The 17,599-nt window shown below is 42.0% G+C and overlaps 1 protein-coding gene across 2 annotated transcripts in view; it reads left to right on the forward strand.

Annotated features, from left to right (window-relative positions):
• The window catches only part of Cers6 (ceramide synthase 6), a 251,537-nt gene extending 244,037 nt beyond the window's left edge, over positions 1–7,500 (forward strand). For both annotated transcript variants that reach the window (XM_040745501.1, XM_040745502.1), the window contains one exon: positions 1,960–7,500. In XM_040745501.1, the coding sequence (XP_040601435.1) occupies positions 1,960–2,112 (153 nt within the window). In that variant the 3' untranslated portion in view covers positions 2,113–7,500. The remainder of the gene's footprint in view (positions 1–1,959) is intronic.
• The last annotated feature ends 10,099 nt before the right edge of the window (positions 7,501–17,599 follow it).

Here is a 17,599-nt window from a genome sequence, read left to right on the forward strand (position 1 = left end):
TGAACACAAATTAAATCAACACACATAGTACTGGGAATATGATAATAATTAAAAATGAAGGCTGCAGTAGATTAGATTACTTGTATCCTTATAGCATTGCGATTCCCACCAGGCCTGTCGTCTTCCCTCTAACTGCTGTCCCTTCATGTCTATGAAGGAATGAGCACTAATACATTCCACAGCTTTGGCTTCAGGACTCCCTCTCTGCCCTTGCTGCTCTCACCTAACACACTAAGATTGCGCTTGTCCATGGGCCTTCCTGTGGATTATTTGTAGACATTCCAAATTGCCACTTTTCTTTGACAGTATCTTAACTATGATTTTTCCAAATGTAATCTAAAGTAATCTTACTAGGCATGCAAATTAATACTCTCTGCAACTCCAGTCCTATATTAGCACCTTAATTGGTGACTAATAGATTTATAAATATAGTAGAGCTTTACAGTAATACTGCCTTTATGACTCATGCCTTTTAAGTTGATATATTCTTATCCCCTCAGTCATTTGTTGCCTGGGTATCTAAGTTTGTTGTTCTGTTTTGATTTTGAGTGAGATAGTCCAGGTGAGCTCAGTCTCACCTCAGAGGACTTGGAATTGAAGATCATCTGTGCACGAAATTTAGCCCTTGCTGGTTAGACTGGAACGACAGTATTCAGCGTTCACTTCTCTCATCTCTCCCTCCCTGCAAATAATGATGTCCTTACTCCCTAATGGCTTCTAGGGAGTAGGTTCTACACTCTCCAGTTGATGTGACGGTGGTGAGGAGAGGATCGGATATGAAAGGTCCCCACTAGTTCTGAAACACCTTCCAGAGACCCCAACCAGCCTCTCTGCCCAGCCCTTAGAGAATCACCGAAGACCAAGCTGGGAAGATTCCCATGAAGCCAGGCCAGCAAGATCCTATGGCCATCCAACTTAATAATTTTGTGAATAAAACTAAGCATGTTGGTGGATACCTAGAATCCCAGCACTCAGGAGACTAAAGCAAGTCTGGGCTACACAGTGAGGCATGGTATCAATATAAAAATTGACTGTTTAATTAAGAGTGCACTTACTTGAAGATTTTAAACCTCCAGATTAAAATGCTGGCTATAATTTAGACTCACAAAGAAAGAGATTCTAATTATTATGGTTTTAAATCAACACAGTGTTTCCTTGCTACATAGTAGGATTGCATGTTAACATATAGACATATATCCTAGTGCCTTACTTTGCTGTCATCATTACTTAAATGAAACTGAGTAGAAGATTGAAGAAATTGGCACATAGTAAAGCATTTTTGAGGATGACCACTACCTTTCTTCCTGGTGAAAATTGAAGCCCTGTCTCATCTAGAAGATCTTCAGAATGCCACCTGGCACTATTTCTTATTAGGTTACTTCTAAAATAAAATTTCAAGGTAATTTTAGCAAAAAAAAAGGAAAGGAAATTAAATATAAAACAATGAATTACAATGCCAAATAGCAATGATTTGTGTTGATGATTTGAGCTAGTGTGTGACTATTTCTATTGGCATGGTAATTGAGAGTTAACCTTAAGTAATTGTCATGGAGAATGTGGTTATTAGTGAATAAATAATAAATTGACTCATTTGCACCCAGTTCCTAAAGTGACACCAAGTAGCGTAGATGCCACTATCACTGTGGGAAAGGATGGAAATCATGGTCTAGGCATTCTCCATGGTGAAAGATGACCTTCAGGTTCTGTGATGTCTAAATTCACTTACATTGTTCATAGCCTACTGTGTTGTACACATTATATCCTTCCAGTGAAGAGAACATATCACCTCCTTGATCATTCTCATGGTTTTTTGTAGCATGTGAACCAAGAACATTCTCCTCCTGGTTTTTTATAACACATGAATAAGTTTATCTTGTTGTGAGGTTGCATGTGCTGCTGGGCATGCCATAGCCTGCTGGTCCTAGGAGCTGGTTACAGTCCCCCTCTTGTATTCTACAGGTATCCAAGGATGACCGGAGTGATATTGAATCTAGCTCAGAGGATGAGGACTCAGAACCTCCAGGAAAGAAACCACACACTTCGACAACCACCAATGGAACCAGTGGTACCAACGGATATCTCCTAACTGGTCCATGCTCCATGGATGATTGATTATCCCAAACTATAAATTCTCAACAAAGTGAACTGTTTGTTCCTGGAAGTATTTAATAAGTTGCAAATGCAGTTCCTTTCATGATATTTCATCACCAGAGACAAAAATTAGGATTCTCAAAGCATTCTGAATAGTGTGCTGCCATGTGTCCTGTCTGTGAATGAAGAAGAAATCCCATTCTCTATGTAGGCATGCTGTGTGTAACTGACACAAGGGAACAGTATTTGCATTTGTCTTAGAATATTATTTATTTTTTTATTTGTTTGTAAATCTTCGGACAGGCGAGGATGCCCTCACTCCTTTTCCTCTGGGCTCGTGACTCACCACAAAGGAGATGCTCCATCTGTTTCTACACCTTTCTCATGTTGTAATCCAATGTGCTGTGAGCATCAGCTTACTTTAGAGCAAGTAAAACCCCATGCAAGATCCTCACACAGTTCCCAATAGGTTGGCTTTCTTTCTGTTCTGCACCCGTTTTATAATTGCCCATATTGTCCCATGTGAGTCTAAACAGGATGAACCAGGTATTTTAGTTGCCACTCTTTGTGGTCAATTAGCAGTTAAAATGAGAGAGGATAGCTATTAGGAAACTTTGAAATTTCATATGAAAATTGCTTTGGAATAGTTTGTCTCTTGTGTGGTGGATAGTTAGTAGTTGACCTTATTGGTAACTTATTTTGCCATTCAATGAGGCCAGTATTCTGATTCTGAAACAATGTCACTTGCTTAAGATCACAGACACAAAGGGACCCACATACTGGGGACTTGCTCTGTGTTCTGGGAATCATGTATGGATAGCAACTGATTTCAACCAGGTCTCCTGATGTATTAGCCCCGTCTTCTGTCCTGTGTGAAAAAGAAGCCGAGAATGTTTTGAAACAGAAAAAGAGAGTCTTTTAAGAGTTGGTGAAGACTAGTTCTGTGCAAACCACTTTGCTGCCACCAGCTCTCAAGAGAAAGCCCTACCTAGCAGTAGACTTGTTTTTATTTTGTTGAGGAAAATAAATCCAACGGAAGAAAGACCATTTACCCTTTGCCTTTCTCCTTAAGTGTGTCCCACAATGACTTTCTTGTTGCTAGAAGCATCGGGCCTGCACTGCAAATCTGTTTTATTTACTGCTTTGAAGACTCATGGGGGCTCCTAAGAACTTTTATTCAAGTGGAGCTATTTCCAGAAAAACAGCAAAACTTCCACTGAACAATGGCAGTAACAAAACCATGAAAAAAAAATTACCAAAGAGTAACTTCATGAGCGCCCCGACTCCACCCACCCAGGGCATTGTCAGTGGCATGGGGCTCCAGAAACCACACAGATAAGCCAAGGATTTTCTCTCATCTTTAGTAAAAAAGGGAATTAAATGGTAATACAAATATTCATAAGTCAAACATCATCTAAAACAAGAATACAAAACAATCAGGGCCACCAAGTAGCCAATAGCAAAGTGCTACAGTGTGTGTCTGTCCTGCCCAGAGCCATCCACACTTCATTTGATTTTTTTAATTAAATCTTCATAGCCATGCTTTGAAGCCTGTGAGTGAATAGTTAAGAGAAAACTCCCAAAGAACTCTTGCTGTAATGTAAGATCTTTCTCCACCCAATTGCAAAACAGTATTTTTCTGGTATAGTCCAGATAAAGATTTTCAAAGCTTGGAAACTTGTCTACTTGTAACTGTAGAAGACAGTGCAACTGACTGTGTGTTGAGCCTTGCTGATTTATTAACCCAAACAGTTATATGTCTAGGAGTAAAACTTGGAAGTGTTTGAGTTTTAGGAGACCAGTGATAAGACACCAAAGGTATTGTTAGTAATCAGAGCATTTGCTCAAATGCCAATAGAGGGAAAACAATAGCAGTGTTGAGAAGGTGAACCCTTCCTGTCAGCTAAGCCGAGGAGCCATGCCCAGCTTGCGTCAGTGTCTGGGCACATCCTCCCAGGAAGGAAATCAACTTGAGACCCACGGTGTATTTGAATTTGAACCAGGTGACCCTTTTTAGCACAGAAGAATTTTAAGATCAGTTTGTAAATTCAGAAGAAGTATGTAAAAGTAAGTAAGATGATTCCATCCATCTCAAAGGCAATTCTAAACCTTCTAGACTAGTAACATGCTTTCTGACACCATTAGTCTGACTGGGTCTTCTACATGTCTGTAGATTTTTGTTTCATTTTTACATTCCAGAGAAAATAATTGTGTTTGGCGAGTTGAAATAGACTTTGTAGGCTATTCTGGCATAGGATATTGATATCTCTGGCTACTGTTCTCACATAGTGACCAGATAAGGCTGAGAATGGGTACTGTGTGAGGAATCTTGTTCACCTGTGCCAGGTCATAGCTTTCAGAAGTGTGACTTGTAAATCCAGATGTAGGTTAGTTCCAAGTGGTGTTCTCATTAATTAGCTTAGCCTGTGATGATGTCCCTCCCCTTCCTCCTGGTTGCATTCAAATTTCCTAGGATACCAAGGTGTGTGTAGAAAGGACTCTAGAAAAAGTAACTTTTGATCTCCAATGTTATAGCTTACCTAGATTTAGTGGGGGAACATAGGAAAACAAGTAGAATCTGGCCTTGAGTCGGTAAATGATATGTGTGGTTTATGTGTGTATATGTATGTTTCTCCAAAAACCAGTAAAACCAAATTATTACTGACTCATCTTCATCCATATTCTTGTCATAAAAAATATATTCACATGTACTATAGAAACTTCCCTTCTCCTTTGCTTTGCTTCCCACCTGTTGAGATTAGCAAAATCCTTTCAGCCTCTTATCCACAGAGGTCCCTGAGATAGAACCCAGGTCCTGGAGCACCGGCTGTCATACATAAGCCAAACCCAGCTCACTATCTCAAATTCAGTCCTGTGGATGTTGAGAGTAGAGGAGCAACCATAAGTATCAGTATTGTGCGTCATTCAAGTGTTTGTTGTAAAAATGCAAACGATTGCCATTTAGCCCCAGGCTTCTGCTGCTGCTGAACCGCCAGACAGAGGATGCCCCAAATTCCCATCTGATTGTGCCACTGGCATCTAACAGAGATGAACAGGCAGAAAAGGCAGGATCGTTAGTCCATAGGATGGGTTGAGTCTCAGAATGGCATATTCTCATGTGAACACAGCTGTATGCTCAGCCATAACACTGCACTCAAGAATGGGCTACCATGGTCCCAAAAGATGGTGATACAGCCTAGGCACTGAGAGGCAAAACTGTTTGCTTGCATGTACGTACTCTCAGTGATGCTCATAGAATGACAAAATCAGTTAAGGGCACATTTCTCAGAACGTGTCCCTGTTGTTAAGTGGCATAAGACTTGGTAGAGTTTGAGTTTGAGCAAACTGAATGCCTTCCTTCATCTTAGATAGAAAGGGTCGCAGAATCTTCCACCTTACATTTAAATCTCATTGTTATTTGGGCTAAGTAAAAATGAGACTTGGTTATAGTTTGCCTGTTAAAAATGACTTCATTGTAGTTTATGTCTTTGCTGGCAAGCTCTTCTGAGAGAATGTATGGCACCCTTGATTGTCTTCAACCCATTCCTCAACTTGTATTAGTAATCATTTGGGTGGAAATTAATGCCAAATTGCCTGGATATTTGAGTATTTTTCTTAATTTGAAGTGTAAAAAGTATGCAAAATTACCCCAAAGGTGTCTATAGGTCCTTTGATCAGTATGGGAGATGACGTCATTATATCCAGAGAGGCTTCCCACACCTTTGGAAATATAATGTTAAATGTGGTGTTTGTGGTCTTAAGGTTCTCACTTGTTTATTTCCTTGTCTTTGACATATTTCTGCTTAGGAAATAAGGAATTATATAGCCCTGAAATGTTTCTAACATTCAAATGAGAAAAATATTCCAATAAGATAAAAGTCAGCCTGAAAGAAAAGTAGTCACATGGCTCTTCCAGATTCTTCTGTAGAAAGAAAGAAATGGAGAGAGCTCTGATTATTGCTCTTGTCCTCTAGTATGCTGTCCCTGGCCGGAATGATTGCAAGCAGTTCTTAAAGAAAGTGAAACAAGACTTTGTCTTAAATGTATTCTTCCCAAGATCAGCTTCTCTTGCTGAGTTGAAATTGTGTGAGTCTCCAAATGCTATAGGCTAATTATCAGTATTCTACCAATCACATTTTAGTTCTACAAACTAATGGGTCCAAAGAGGTCCCTATAGTTTACCTGTGTGTACTTAGCATCAACTCACCCCTTGGGGGCGCCAAGTAGATGCTAGGGAGCCCTGGCCACAGCTTTTGAAACTCCTGTAACCAATACTCAAAGATAGCCACCCTTCATTGAAGAAAGTTGGATTGGAGAACATAAATCATCATAAATAATGGAACCTGTAGACACCCCAGTGAGTACCTTGGCCTCTTGCATGATTTTGTGATTTGAATTTAACCCAAAGCCTTTTAAATGAATGCATTGGCAGATAGGGGCATTGTGGCCCCACCAACTGTAAGAAATTAAAAAGACCTCTGCTACCAGATGACAAATGGCATCTGTATGGTTGGGCATTTTCAGGATTGCCAGCATGTGATAAGAGGGCTCCGTTAGCCTAGAGTCAGTTTTACTTCATTTCAGTTGCAGTCGTTTTAGCCTTCTGGAACTCTGGTAAAACAAAGTCAAATGCTAACATGTCTCTGCTTCCAGTTTACTGGTGACCATTAGATCATTTCTTCCCACACCTCCTCCTCTTCCTGGTTCATTTTCCTGGGAAGGGAGAAAACTGTGCCCATGTATGTGTGTTTTCTTAACATGAATGCTTGACTTTCTGTATTATGAGTTTTCTGGGAACCAAAGTACAGCAGCAGTCATCATAGTTTCTATGTTCAGTGAAAAAATGGGTTTCATTCATATTTCTCATCCTTTTGCCTACAGTAAATGTCATAAGGTATCTGTAAAAACTGTCCTTAATGTGAAAAATGTTTTAACGTTAGCTACAAAGCTCTAGAATAGTTATGTTATGATTCTGGAACTTTTGCTCAAAGGTAAATTCACATAAATGTGGGAAAATACTCCAGTTTGCTTCCCCTTAAGCTCACAGTTTTCATCACTCCTTTGCCCAAGTCATATTCATTTACCATCATGGCCTTTTGCTGTCATTGAAAGGATGGTGATTAATCTGGGGTTGTGTTTCTCTTTTCCAACTGTCAGTGAGGACTAGGATAGGTGGTGGAAGCCCTTTCTTTTCTTTCTAACGACAGTTCAGTGCTTGAGCATCTGCCAGAGGTGAAATGGCGTACCATTAGCCAGTTAGAATTACTCTGTGTACTGTTACCGTGTTTTGCTGATTTTTATATGGAAATATAATTATTATTCATTCTTGATCTTTGGAAGTAATCATTATTATGAGGATCATTTTACTTTGGAAACACTTTCATAATAAAGAAAAGCATTCAGAGTACAGCAAAAGTGTCCTTTACTGTAAGCGCCAACCCACTGAATGGGGAGGACATCAAACATGCCTGGGTCAGAGCTCAGCATCCAGGCATTTCTTCCAATTCTCCAAATAATTGTGATCACTGAGCACTGGGGTTGTGTCATCGTGTGACCTGCTAAAATGTCTCCTTGAAATTTAGGGTGCAAAATCTTCAGTATTAGATCTTATAAAACACTCCATTCTGGAATCATGATTTTTTTTTGGTTTTTCGAGACAGGGTTTCTCTGTGGCTTTGGAGGCTGTCCTGGAACTCACTTTGTAGACCAGGCTGGCCTCGAACTCACAGAGATCCGCCTGCCTCTGCCTCCCGAGTGCTGGGATTAAAGGCATGCGCCACCAACGCCCGGCTCTGGAATCATGATTTATGGAGAAATCTATTTAAGTAGATCAGATGGTGCTGATTTTTTCCCAGTGTGAAGGAGACACTGATAACTAACACCCAAAGCAATCCATCTCTGTCCATGTGCCTCCAACAGCTTGGCCAACATCATCCCTATTACTAGACCTTTGCCTCAGCTGAGAGACTCTGCCTTTCCCACTTTGATCTTCCCATCTGTGCTCATGGCTTGTAATGTCTCAAAACGCAGAAAATAGCACCAACATGCATCCAGACACCATCAAAAATCAAAAATAATCCCACTAAAAAAATCTTAGAAATGTAACAATTATTCTGAACAGTAATCCCATCCATTAAGTTATTCTAATGACATCAGTCACCAACATTTCTCTAAAGCACACAAGAAAACTATAAGACAATATATCCTTCAGGAAGTTATGAACTCTTCTGGTTCTAAGGAGGCTAATCCAATACTAGGAACATGTTCCTCAGTAGCAAAAATGCAACTTGGTTTTCCCCAGACCCCCTTTTTGCTAGGACAGTCATATCAGACCTGGATGTATATGGTTTTCTGCCTCCTGATTCTCTGTCAATCTTGCCCTTGCTTCAACTAGAAGAGTGGCAACAATGTCAGTAATTCTCAAAGAAGGCTTGCTTGAAGACAAAGCAGAGGGACTGGGCCAGCAGAACCTATTAGAATTCTGGTGGCTCCTCAGGACCAGTCGTTGTGCTGCTTGGAGTCTTGGCATCCCCAGGTTTTGATTATCCCCAGGGACTAACACATGAAAAAGTAAGAGTCATGGTTTGGATATGAAATGTGCCACTCAGGCTCGTGTATTGAAAGTTTGGTTCTTCTGTAGTAGTTCTGTCTGGTGCGTGGGGTGTAGAAGAAGGAAGTGGCTCTCTAAGAGCAAGCTTTTCCAGGTTATACATAGTCCACAATCCCCTCCTTTCTTAGCTTCCTTTTTGCCATGAAGTAACAACCTCACAGATGTTCCTGCTGCCGTGATGTCCTGCCCAGGTTCATGTGCCAAACAAGCACATTCTGAACCCTCCGAGACCATGAGCCAAAATAAGTTATTCTGCTTTAAGTGTTTGTCCAATATTCTTGTCCCAGTGATAGTAGAGTATTTAATACAAATTATATCATCCTTCTATCAGGTTTATATAAGTGAAATCCATAAGTAACTATAGGTGAATACGTTGAAGAACCAAGAAAAGAATATTTTTAGAAGTGCAGTCTGGATTACCAGATCAAACCAAGGTAGATAAGGCACCTTACCAAACAAGAATCAAAAAAAAAATTTTTAAAGCATTTCCTCCCCGTGCTGGTAACGGATGCCAGCGTGAGGGAGTGATGTGAAGGAAAGGTCGTGCTGTGAGGGCTGTAAACCTGGTTGGGGAGCAAGTGTGCTTGTGTCTTTGTCACCCATTGGCTGAACTCAACCGGAAAGCTGCCGTGCAGAGCTCAGGAGATGCACACACTGCAGAACCTCAGTGCACCCAGCAAAGCAAAGATCTGGGGCAGCAAACAGTACACAGCATCATGCCAGGACCTCTGCTTTGGCTAGGGCTTGGAGCATCACAGAGCACAATCAGTGTTGCAGGAACATCATTCAGTACCAAGAAGAAATGTACCCAGTTAGGATAGCGCTGGTAAGTCATGAGCTGTCAGCAATGGAAACCCCATCTGTTGGAGAACAAAAGCAAAGCAATAAAGGAGAAAGCATGCTGACTCCCACTACGTAAGAATCAAGGTTTCCCGTTGTGGGCTCCAACTCTCCTTGCTTGTGTGGTGGGTACAGAAGCTAAAAGGCTTTGGGGTGATTCAAGATGAGGGTTGAAACAGTGACTAGAACCAAGCTGAGAGGAACTAGAGAAAAAGGACACTGAATGCAAGGGAACTGGTGAGCTAGAATTGTGGCCTGAAAAAGCAAGAAGGGCTAAGCTCCAACACCCATGAGCAAGGTTTTCTTAATAATGGGAAATAGCCATTAGATGACTTGATAATCTAATGCTCACGTTCCTGGCTGTATCATTTAACCATTCCAAAGTATAGGGAGCCATAGGATACCTCAGATTGTAACTGAGAGTGAATACATCATACAATCTAGGAAGGAAAAACAAGCCAATAGTGCAACAAAAAGCTACACATAAGATGTCAGCAGGAATATGCACATTAAAACAGCAGGGTTTTGCCCTGGCAGTGGTGGCACAGGTCTTTAATCCCGGCACTTGGGAGGCACAGAGAGGGCAACCTGGTCTACAGAGCAAGTGCCAAGATAGCCAGAGCTATTACACAGAGAAACCCTTTTTAAAAAAATATATATATAACAAACAAAAAACCAGCAGGATCGCTCTCCATACATGTAAGGTTGACCAGATACTGACAATGGCCAGTGCCAGCAGTGGTGGTAACAGCGCTCATACTTGGAAATATTGGGATGAAAAACAACGCAGACACTTCGGGAGACAGCCGACAGTTTGTTATAAAAATTAACATGTTCTGGCCAGGTGGTGAAGTGCACACCTTTAATCCCAGCACTTTGGAGGCAAAGACAAGCAAATCTCTGGATTTGAGGCCAACCTGGTCTACATAGTGAGTTTAAGGACAGCCTGAGCTACACACACAAACCCCATCTCAAAAAACAATAACAACAATAATTAAATTAACATGTTCTCCACAGTAATCCAGCAGTCACTCTCCTTGGTATTGAGTCCAAAGGGTAAAAATCCGGACACATAAAATCTTGTACACAGACAGTCATAGAAGCTTTAGTCACAACTTCTTAATATTGGAAACAACCAAAGTGTCTTTTAGTGAATGAATAGGCAGATAAATTCTGCTACATCCAGAAGATTACTGAAAAAGTATCCAATGCTATAAAGAAATGAGCTATTGTCCATCCATAAAAAAAAAAACAGGAAGTAACTTCACTACCTATTACTAAATGGTAATCTGAAACGGCAGACATCACATCATCCCAAAGTAGTTGACATTCTGGGGAGAAAGGCAAAGCTGTGGAGGTAAAGGAAAGAGGGCCAATTGGCAGCTGGTGGCTTGGGGTAGGGAGAGTCAAGTTTCCTTCAGATGCGGCTGCTAATTGGATAGCTGTGTGCCAGCAGGTGGCCCTACACCCCGGCTCCTACTGGCAGCATTAAGTGAACTCGGTGGGTTTAAAAAAGAGTACAGGGAACAGGGCGAGGGGGGGTAGTGGGACCTGGGAAGAATAGAGGGGGTAAAGAGGAAGGGAGTTGGTCATGGGGGAACAGGAAGTTGAGGGGGTGGGGGTAGAATAGGGGGAAGAGGGAATCATAGGATCGAAGACAGATCAGGCACCAGAGTGACCTCGAGTGATCTAAAGGTATAACATCAATTGGCAAGCTAAGCAATAGTGGAAGGACCACCTCGAATGCCCATTCCTGATAATGAACTTGATGTCTATAACTATCCGGGAGCCTTCATCCTGGGACTGATGGAAGCAGAGGCAAACACACATCTAAGCACTGAACTGAACCCAAGGAAACCAGTGACAGAGAGAGAGGAATGATGAGCAAATTGGCAAAGAATGGGCTGGCAAAACCAGCAGAGACAGCTGATCTGAACAGGGGAGTGCTCTTGGACCCCAGACCGACAGTGGGGAGGCCAGAATGGGACTGATCTGGACCCCCCAAATGTGAGTGTCAGTGAGAAGGCCTGGACAACCTATGGGGCTCTGAGCTGTGGATCAGTGTCTATTCCTGGTATACAATCTGTCTTCATGTGCCTATAGCACAAAGAGAGATGCTCTCTCAGCCTGGACTCTTAGGGGAGTGCCTTGACCCTACCAAGAGTAAAATGATAGACTCTAGACATCCCCTATGTGGAAGTATGTGGCAATAGGGTGGGAGGGAGGGTGGAAGGGGAGTGCGGGAGGAGGGGAGGGAGAGGGAACTGGGATTGACATGTAAAACAAGCTATTTAAAATTAAAAAAAAACTAACGAAAAAAAAAAAAAAAGAGTACATGAAATTGGGAAGAAAGAGTCACGGTGGTGGTGGATATAGGAGGAGCTGCCAGGGAGAATGAAGGATAGATTTGGTCAAAAATATTCTATTTATGTATGAAATTCTCACATACACACAAGAGATTGGAGCAGAGACACACAAACATAGAAGACAACACGGCTAAAAGATCGCTTGAAGGCCTGAGAGGCTTCAGAAGAAATCAAGCTCTATGACACCTAGATCTTGGAGTTCAAGGCTCCAGATTGTGATAAAATAAGTCTCTGCACTTGATCTTAGCCAAAAGTCAGAGAAGTGATAACAAAGAAAGTCTCGGTTTTAAGTTCTACCTGCCCTTGTTATTTTGTTTCAGAAGCTATTTAATACAGAAGCTATTTAATAGACGTTTTCTTTTAGTTAATGGGCTGTCTTTTAAAGGTTTTGGCTCACAGAGAAATGAGGTGGAAGGTACAAAAATATCCTCACATACTCCGTGGCCTGCTCATGCCCTGCCTCCCCTGTTATGGATGCTTCACACCAGGTCTTCATGTATACAACTGCTGGCCCTATCACTCCAAGCCCATCAATAGTTTAGGGTTTCCTCTTAGCATTGTGCATTCTATGAGTTTAGAGAAATGCATAAGGACATATATCCAACTTTATGGAGTAATATAGAGAATTTCACTGTCCTAAAAATATTATATGTTCTGCCTGACTATTCTTCCCCTCTTTTATACCCCTTGATTTTTTTATTATTTGAGAATTTCAACCTGTCTGGTATCCTGTCCTATTGCTTTCTATGTGGACAGAGTCTCTTACCGAACCTGAAGCTCGGCTGCTATGGCCAGCAAATCCCAGGGCTCCTCCTGGCTCACACACACAGCGCTAGGGTAATGGTATGCACATCACAACACCCAGATTTTCACAATGGATGCTGGACGCAATCCCTCACTCTGGCTCAGCACCTGCTCCTACTCAGCCATTTCCCCAGCCCCTTGTCTCTTTCACAAAGGCCTACTATTCATACTTCACTGGTGTTCAACTATATGACCCTATTTATCTTAGTCACCTTTTTAAAGGCTGTGTGTCCCAACAGTATCATGTCCTGAGTGCCACGATCTAAATTGGGGGTGGTACAACTTAGCCTTCAATGCAAGGTCTTTCTCACGGTGCAGAGAGGAAAAGTGATGAAGAAAACAGGTGATTCCAGGGTAATTTCCTAGGGATTTTCAGACTTAATGGCCACAGGCATCTCATGGGCAAGTGGTTTAAGTTAAGATCCTAATGGCAGGAACAGCTGGAGTTGAGTCTGAGGCTGGAGCTGTTCAGGCAGTACAAGCCTGAGCCACAACACTTCCAAGGTAGGGATATGCCTATGTGCTCAAGGACTGGCAGGAAGGCCAACATGGATGGGGGATAACACAAAAGGGAAAGCTAAGGGGAAGAGATCACATAGGGCCTATGTCCTGCAAGAAGGGTGGATTCTGGTAAGAATAATAGGAAACCTGTAAGCGATTGGAGGAGTAGCATGTTCTGGGTGGTTGTTATCTTTGATAATAAAACAGGAGTTAAACAGTGCCCACCATAGCCATGATCAGAAAAGCCCTCTAAATCTCCATGTGGCAGTGGTGTCTGCAAATGTGTGGTGGATGTCAGTGATAGCACAGGATGATGAGCGCATAGCCTTTGGCGAAAATGAGAACATTGTCGGAACTCCAAAGAAAAGGAAGTCTGTTTTGGAGAATGATGGGTGGACAGTCCGGCTTTCCAGATACTGAGATCTGGGCAGGAAACACCAGATCTTTAAGAAAAGCAGTTTGGAAAACGTGAGAGCTAGGCAAGCAGGCAAAGGAGCAAAGCAGATGTCCTGAGTGCAGGAAGTCCTTCTCCACCATACCGTCCTTTGTGCAGTTCAAAGGCACCCAGCAGACTGAATTGATGGATGAGATCAATTTCCAAAGAGCCTCTCTGGAGAAGTTGGGCCATCAAAGAGGAGAGTTCCTGCTGCTTGTGGATCCCCTGACAGCTGGCTGTATGCAAATGAGCAATGAGCGTGCTCTGGTCAGCATCACACATTGCACAGCCAGGAGGAGAGAAGGGGCAATAGATCACTCAACCCAGCTTTTATTGTCTTTGTTGTTGTTGTTTGTTTTTTCACCTTGTACCGGGTGTTAGATAACACTAGTTGTAAACTCTCTTGAGTACACCATGCTAGAAGATTGAGCTGCATTGATACTAGTTGAATTCCATAAAGTTACCACCAAGGCTGACTTGTAAAAACGGAACCATTGTTCCCTAAGAAACACACACACACACACACACACACACACACACACACACACACACACACACACACACACACTTAGGCAGGGTCCTCTGAGACCAATTGCTCTTCTTTTCCAGCCGGATAAACAAATGTAGTGCTAAAACATATAATATTGATGGACATTAAAGTATCTTTGGTTCATTAAAATCAACCACACAAACAGCAATACCTACAAAGGCAGAAACTGTGCCTTGAAGCTAAGTAGCATCCCCATAGCTAGCAAGCCACAGAGACAGAACCCAAGAGCTCCCAGACATCAGAGCTTATGCGCATGCGTCTAGGCTCATCACACTGCCTTCCATGGCTGCATTTGATTCTGAAGCCAAGGTTCTGGGTGGCATTGAATTTGTCACCGGCTTTCTCTCATATCCACTTCCTTCATTTTCCTAACAGATCTTTGGGGTCCCCCCCCTGCACTTTTCATCTCTAATCCTTGTAGTCAACATTCTTTAGTGCACTCGGATGCATCAGAAGCCCTTCTTGAAGATAAACGTTGTGAAACCCAACATCTCAGGCTGCCAGTTTTTGCTGTGATTATCCAAAGAGGCCAGGCTTGTGGGGCACCTGGAGTTGGACGTTCCGGATCTTAGCTGCGAGGTGGGGAGCCAGGGACTGTGAAGGGTGAAATGAGTTATCCAAGCCACACAGCAAACCAAGTAGCAGAGCCGGGCTTACAACTCAGTTCTCCTGCTTCGTGGGTTTGCTTAAAAGGGTCCGCAGAACGACTAGTGAGGCTGCAAAGCCGATCCTCTGATGGCCTGTTGTGGCAAATGCAGTTCTAGAGTGGCTTATGGAGGGTCCCTGGCCTTCCCGGATAGCTACATGAACAGGGCACTGGAACAGATATTTTAAAACGTGTAGAAAGACAATGGAGGAATAAGTGCAGGGGTGTGTCAAGTCGAGGAGGAAAAGCACTACAATACACACACAGATGTGAACGTTTGAGAAGACATGACGAAACGGTTAGGGTTGAATACACTTTCGTGAAATGTTTCTTTGTTTTTGTTGGTTCATTTGTACTACAGGTTATCTTGTTTGAAAAAAACAGATATTTAAAATAATGGTTTGAACTGTAAAGAATTTTTCACATGCAAAAGAAATCTCATACACAGAGGAGTAGACTCAATTTCCTTAGCCTAAGGCATCATTCCAATCCGCAAAACATGTTTCTCTTTCTTTATCTTAACCATGCACTCCTACAAAGACTTAAGGATGCCAGCGCACATTCTGTAAGGAGTCAGTACAATATTAGGCAAGGTCCCATGATTTCAGAAAGAAAGAAAGAAAGCACATCTGGGGGCTGGAAAGATGACTCCATGGTTTAGAGTACTTGCTACTCTTGAAGACACCCAGGTTGGATCCCCAGCATGGTGCCTTGCAACCAGGAGATCTAGTGCCTTCTTCTGGCCTCTCCATGGGCACTAAGAATGCATGTGGTTCACTCATACACAGAAAATAAAATAAATAGATCTCTAGAAAAATTAGTTGTTACATGCATCGAACACCAGTTCTGTGCGAGAGAATACAGTGGGCTTCATGAGGAACAAAACTGCTGTGTTGAAGAGGTCCTCAATCTAGTTGGGACAGAGGCACAAGCAGCAGTTATTGGTAGCAGCTCAAGACAACACAGAGAAAAATAATGCTTACTCTCCTTTATAGATCAAACTAAACGATAAAAGTAAATAGCTTCTCAAAGTAGCAGTCATTCCACGGATCTGCCACATGCCATGACTCTTAGATCACAGACAGTGTAAGGCAGAAATGGGCATAAAAGTTCAGAAGTCTCAAGTGGAAGCCTGGAGGAATGGATAGGTTTGCATGAGTCCTGTGAACTGAAAAGGATTTGACACAAAGGAAATGGGATGCAGAGAGTCATCCCTCAGGTCCCTCAGGTGACAGTCATTTGACCTTCATGTGGACCTCAGTCCTTTTCCCTCCCCATAGGCTCCCTCTGCAATGGGGCCAAGCCTGCTGCCATCTCATGATGAGCCACACGTCACATTTCCAGTCCTTTGATCCACCTGGAATGCTTTTCCTGGCTGCTGCTTCCTATGGATCTCATCTGAGCCTCCAACCTCTTAGAATTTGGAAAGATGTAACCATTTTCTCTGTCCCTTCCCCACTGGACTGTAAGCCCCTTGATGGCAAAGGCTGAACCTTGTGTTCCTGGATCCTCATCATTGGCCGCAACGCCCATTGTATCACAGGCGATTGATGGACGCTTTAAAATAACAGAGGCGTTTCCAAACATGGCAGTTTTGAAATGCTGACTTAGGGAAGGGAGGACAGGACTTGATTTTTACAGACTCAATTAAAGGTAATCACAATCTGTTTGTGTATAAATATTCATGAAATGTTGATAATATGGGAATGAAACTAGGTGCTGTTACTATTTCTCCCTTTTTTTGGATAAAGAAAATGAAGCTTCAGAGAATCATCAGGTCATACTTTGAAAACCTGTACTCCACAAAATTTGAAAATTTAAAGGAAATGGACGACTTCCTGGATAGCTATCACTTGCCAAAACTAAATCAAGAACAGATAAGCAATTTAAATAGACCTATAACCCCTATGGAAATAGAAACAGTCATCAAAAGTCTCCCAACCAAAAAAAGCCCAGGTCCAGATGGCCTCAGTGCAGAATTCTACCAGACATTCAAAGAACAGCTTATACCAATTCTTCTCAAAGTATTCTACGCAATAGAAGCAGAAGGGTCTTTGTCAAACTCTTTCTACGAGGCTTTAATAACCTTGATCCCCAAGCCACACAAAGACACAACTAAGAAAGAGAACTTCAGAACAATATCCCTCATGAACATTAATGCAAAAATACTCAATAAAATACTGGCAAATAGGATCCAAGAACACATCAAAACAATCATTCACCACGATCAAGTAGGTTTCATCCCAGGGATGCAGGGATGGTTCAACATATGAAAATCCATCAATGTAATCTACCATATAAACAAGCTGAGAAACAAAAATCACATGATCATCTCACTAGATGCTGAAAAAGCCTTTGACAAAATCCAACACCCCTTCATGATAAAGGTCTTGAAGAGATCTGCGATAACAGGAACATACTCAAATATAATAAAAGCTATATACAGTAAACCAACAACTAACATCAAACTAAATGGACAGAAACTCAATGCAATTCCTCTAAAATCAGGAACAAAACAAGGCTGTCCACTCTCTCCATACCTTTTCAATATTGTACTTGAAGTTCTAGCCATTGCCATACGACAACAAAAGGGGATCAAGGGGATACAAATTGGGAAGAGGTCAAACTTTCACTATTTGCAGATGATATGATAGTTTACATAAATGACCCAAAGAACTCTACCAGGGAACTCTTACAGCTGATTAACACCTTCAGCAAAGTGGCAGGCTACAGATGATAAAAGGGCTGAGAAAGA

The sequence above is a fragment of the Mesocricetus auratus genome, unplaced genomic scaffold, assembly GCF_017639785.1.
Source record: "Mesocricetus auratus isolate SY011 unplaced genomic scaffold, BCM_Maur_2.0 Super-Scaffold_100004, whole genome shotgun sequence".
Classification (NCBI taxonomy): Eukaryota; Metazoa; Chordata; class Mammalia; order Rodentia; family Cricetidae; genus Mesocricetus; species Mesocricetus auratus.